Source organism: Solanum pennellii, chromosome 3 (assembly GCF_001406875.1).
Source record: "Solanum pennellii chromosome 3, SPENNV200".
NCBI lineage: Eukaryota > Viridiplantae > Streptophyta > Magnoliopsida > Solanales > Solanaceae > Solanum > Solanum pennellii.
In genome coordinates this window covers 57031280-57036598 of record NC_028639.1, presented here as the reverse complement: position 1 = coordinate 57036598, position 5319 = coordinate 57031280, and the positions used below count along the sequence as shown (strand labels likewise).

Here is a 5319-nt window from a genome sequence, read left to right as displayed (position 1 = left end):
TTGAGAAACTGACACAAACTAGTATATAATTAATTAGGTGCACCCATGGGGAGCATAGTAGTTTCTTTGTGTCGCTGGTAAAAGCTAGAGGAACTACCTGCGACACTAGGGTTCGAATACAATTAGAGAGAGGCCTATTTTATTATTTTTGTTTTATGTTTAGCTTAGAAACGGATTCGCCTCTGGCTCTTGATAATCAAACCTATGATCTTGACTTGGATATCACTTGTTAGGATCAATTGTTTACCATCATGTTAAGAGTTATAGTTGATGGTAAGCACTTCATTATTTTTATTTTAAGTTTAGCTTAGAGATTTTATTTAATTTTAGGTTTAGCTTAGAGAAGGGTTCGCCTGTGGCTCTTGGAAATCAAACCCACGATATTGACTCGGATACACTTGTTAAGATCAAGTGCTTACTGAAGAAACCTTACCCCAGAACACGAACCAGGTTCGTGTAAGTTGCTTTTAAGTAAAGACAGAGTAAAGACACAAACACTTACTGAATTAAAAACCTTCCTCACTCAAGGAAGGAAAAACCTCGTTTTATTAATTCAACTATAAGATTTTGTGATTACAACTCAATAATCAAAAAGTCTTATCTCTACTACTCCCTCGATTGACTCCAATCGATCTCTCCAAAAGGCCAAACCCACCTTTTGTTACAACCCTCACTGAAACTCAACCCTACAAAGAGCCAAACCCACCCTTTGTACAAATCTCTCAAGACTCAACTCCCAAGAAGTCAAACCCACTTCTTGTTACAAATCTAGGAATTATTACAACTCAATAATAAACCTAGAACAAATCAACAAAGACTAATAACCTTAGACTTTAATTGATCAAACTTCAATATCCAATAGTTCTGAGTAGAACAGGTTTCGTGAACCTGGTGCTTATGTTGCTGTGATGAAGGTGAACCTGGTCCTTGCGTTTCTGTGACGAAGACCTGCGTTTTTTCTCCAGAAAATACTACTCTCAAGATGATATATTTCGTGAATATGCAATACCTATCGTTCTGGCTTTGCTGGAAAAATTCTCTCGATTTTTGTGATTGCAAAGACATTTTTTTCTTTCAACTTCTTGATCCTTTTATAGATTTGATTTGCCTTCAACTTCTACAAGGAAAGGAATTACAAATCCTTTTCCTTCTTGAACTTGTCTATATTTACGTCTTTCCTTATTTGACTTGAATTGTAATTTCTTTATTTCTTTCCTTCTTTGACTTGAATTGCTACTTCTTTATTTCTTTCCTTCTTTGACTTGAATTGCTACTTTTTTATTTCTTTCCTTCTTTGACTTGAATTGCTATTTTTTTTTATTTCTTTCCTTCTTTATTTATTTCCATATTTGTTTCCTTCTTTTCCTTCTTTACAATTCTGCACTTTTTCTTCTTTTCTTCAATACTTTTTCTTCTTTGTCGCAACTCTCATAATTGTATACATACGACACCATGCCTTCACTTTATCAATCATCAAAACTACTTTATTTGTTCTCCTACTTCCCAACATTTTCCCCCTTTTTGATGATGATAACCAATGATTTGTTACACATCAAGACTCTTTGTTAGTGATCAAAACTTCAATTCTTTGTCATCCATCAAAACTACAAACTTCATGTTTTCTCATTCCCCAACAATTTCCCCCTTTTTGATGATGACAAACTATACATATGTCTATCTACATTATATACTTTCCCCCTTTTGGCATCATTGAAAACCAATAACCAAAGAACTCGAATAACATTCAATGAGTGCAATATCATTTTTAACTCATAGCCACTTGGGCAACACTTTCAAGTACACTTCTGCTAACAAAATGGTTAGTTAATCTGAGGATATTAGTCATCTTAAACTCATACACAATTAAGATCTTCAATGAGAAACGAAATAAACAAATATGTACCAGTTTATGCCCTTAATCAAAAACATATAATATCATGAGTATGAGACAGACATAAGCACATCAAAGAGTCAAAAGAGTATAAAATTTGAGGATAAGGATTGGGACAAAGATTACTAAAGTAAGGAAGAAAGGGATGTTTACTGCCATTGATAATTTTTTCAGTATGCCCATTGTGCACCAGCTTCTTTATTCTGATCAGTTTTCTTAGAATGTGAAATTTCATCACGAGAAACATGAGATACATCATCACCTTTTTTTTTTTTTTTTTTTAACTCTACTCCGTAACATTTTCATTCTCCATGATTTTCTTCTCTTTTTTTTTTTTTGATAGCCTTTTTCTTGATGACAACTTTGAAGGAGTACCAACTACTAGTAAGAGATTCATCACATTTTGGTGCACAAAGAGATGTGTTTATCAATAATGAAAGCAAGCAACAATTTATTTCTGTGAGAATTGTTCCCCCTGAGAGATAGACAAGTTATACACTTGGAATGGATGAAATATCAATTTGGAGTTTGTGAACCTGGTTCAGATGTGGGTGATAAAGCAGGGTTCCCCCTAAATTAAAGCATGAGTGACTTCAATACTGAGATTTTCATCATTAGAGCAGTTTGAGATTGAACGATGCTTATTGTCAAAGAGGGTTCTTGGTGATCTTTAAGAAAGTTGAATTTTTGATGATCGACCAGGTTCATTAGTGCTTATGTTTGACCCACACTCAGGAAATTAATGCATTGAAAAAGGATGGTACATACCTGAGTATTACAGAGAAACCAGGTTCCCCTTTTTTGTGTTTCTTCATGACTTACTTAATGGTGTTAGCAAAAAGAAGAGATAACATCCGCAAACTTTCTAAGCATTGTTTGAGATGTGACTTGAGTGTGTACCTGTTACAGTACGAGGTTGAGTTAGCAGATATTCATTGTATAATTACTCAAGCGTAAGATTATTCTTTTACTAGCCAATTATTAAAGGAAATCATGATAATGCATCAACTTGTTTCGATAACACCATGCTTTGACTGATTTTTCTCAAGTTCTTCATATTCAAGGCCTTCATGAGAATGTCGCATCATCATATTCTCCCAGATCAAATGAATCTCAAGCTGATTCACAGAGAACCAACCCTTGTCAATTTTCAATACCTTCCAATGAATAACAAGGACCATGTTCACACAACGAAGTTCCCCCTAAAGGTGTGCCATACTCTTACTGTCCCGATTGCTCTAATATTCCCCCAATCTCCAGAACCATAGATTAGTAGTAATTCATGTTGCAGGTGCATCAATGATTGTTAGCTGTGAACCAGGTTCATATGCAGTGTTCCCTAAATTTGCATCATCAAAGATGTTTGATATCATGTCACTTTCTTCAACTTTTTTTTTTTCATCCTTTTCAAGGAATAAACTGTCTCCTTGAAAATCAAAGAGCGAGAGGAAATTTTCTACCATTTTTAGCACATGTTTGGAGCATGCACTATTCATGTACCAAGTTGGCCTTTTCCCTCTCACCTTCACCTGAAACACTAGTCAAAGATTAGTCTTGGGAACCCAGATTAGCTTGGGCCCCTTTATGTGAGTAAAAGGATGAATAAGATTTCTTCTAGCCCATAAAGGCAAATAAGAAAACCTTTTATTTGGAGCATTTTTATTTCGAACCAGGTTCTTAGCCGTATCAGTCTTTTCCTTTTTGGTGAACTTAACATTTTTCTGAAAAGCCTCAAATAAAGCTTTACATTGATTCTTTAAATGACCTGAGTTTCCACAATGAGTGCATAAACTTTTAGACATGTGAATAGTGTGTGACACAAGATTATTCTGTTTTTTAAAACCTATCCCACTTCGACTAGTGGTTTGCTTTTCTTGAATCTGAGTTAAAATTTCAGAGGACCTGGTCCATCTAAGATTTCTTTCCAGATCCAGTTTGGTATGATCAAGATTTTCTTGTAACAACCTATTCCTTTCTGTTAAAGCTTGATATTTTATGGTTAACAATTTTATTTTTTCTTCTAGAGCTAATTGAAGTTCACTAGCAGAGTTTTTGCCCTTGTGACTTAACTCTGAGATTTTAATCTGTTCTTTTAATTTATTTTGAAGAAAGTGATTGTGTTTCTCAAGATTGTCATTGACTTCTCTTAAAGATGCATAGTTTTCCATCACTTGTTCTCTTTCAGAATTGACAGACTGATATGCATCTATAAGAGTACTCAATAAAGACTCTAGTTCCTTTTTAGAATATGATTCAATATTTACTTTGATGTGATGAAAACTTACCTTGCTTTGTTTGTCATCTTCTTCATCATCTTCAGAATCTGTTTCAGCAATGAGTGCAAGAAAATCATATTTATTTGATTGTTCTATTGCAAGTAGTGACTGATTTTCGAACCCTCCATCCTCAAATTCTTCTTCAGATAAGTCCCCCATAGCGGCAAAGGCTCTTCTCGTTGAAAGATCCGCTTCTTGATTGGTCATTCTTCTGTTTGTGGGAATGTACTTATCATTCTTGATGTCTTTGACCTTCTCAAAGTTTGCCTTTTTCTGCTCTAAAGCCCAAAGTGGACAGAATTTGATGAAGTGATCTGGGCTCCCACATTTATGACAAACCTGGTCTTTAGTGTTTTCAGATGGTTTTTGAGAAGTTTTCTTTTGAAAGGTCTGCCCTCTCTTTAGCATTCTGGTGAACCTTTTGGTTATGAGGGCAATATTTTCATCTTCAAAATCATCTGATGCATTTTTATTTAGAACCAGGTTCCTTTCCTTCCTTTTTCCTCCAATTTCCTTTTCTTGGTTTTTCTTGAGTTCGTATGTGATGAGATTACCAATCAACTCATCCATGGCCAGTGAGTCTAGGTCGCGGGCTTCAGTGATAGCCTCGACTTTACTTTCCCAAGTTTCAGGAAGGACACTCAAGAGTTTCCTTACTGCCTTTCCATTAGGAACTATCTCTCCTAAGGAGTACATCTCATTAATGATGGAGGTGAACCTGGTGTGCATATCTTGAATAGTCTCCCCTTCTGCCATCCTGAACAGCTCATATTGCCTGTTCAAGTTATCAATTTTGGACTTCTTGACTTGCGTTGTTCCTTCATGAGCGGTTTGTAGTGTTTCCCATATGGCTTTGGCATCTTGACAGGACGAGATTCGATTGTATTCGTCTGGTCCTATGCCACAGATCAAAATTTTCTTGGCTTTGGCATTGTTTTGGATTGCAAGCTTGTCTTCAGCATTCCATTCTTTTCTTTCCTTTGGGATTTTGGTGATTCCATCAGTTGCGGTTTTCATAGGTATGGTTGGGCCATCTAGAATTACTCCCCATAGATCAGGGTTTTCGCCAATAAGATGGTCCATCATACGATTTTTCCACCATCCATAATATTTGCCATTGAACAGTGGTGGTCGTGTTTGTGAAGCTCCCTC

General features: G+C 35.7%; 1 protein-coding gene across 1 annotated transcript; it reads right to left on the bottom strand.

Annotated features, from left to right (window-relative positions):
• Positions 1 to 2216: 2216 nt before the first annotated feature.
• Positions 2217 to 4618, bottom strand: LOC107012904. The gene has a single exon (XM_015212870.2). The coding sequence runs from the start codon at positions 4573 to 4575 to the stop codon at positions 3433 to 3435; it is 1143 nt and encodes a 380-aa protein (XP_015068356.2). The 5' UTR covers positions 4576 to 4618; the 3' UTR covers positions 2217 to 3432.
• Positions 4619 to 5319: the final 701 nt, after the last annotated feature.

What these genes read in the sequence shown, in the direction of transcription:
- LOC107012904 (XM_015212870.2), bottom strand. Translation starts at nt 4,575, where the DNA reads ATGCTAAAGAGAGGGCAGACCTTTCAAAAGAAAACTTCTCAAAAACCA.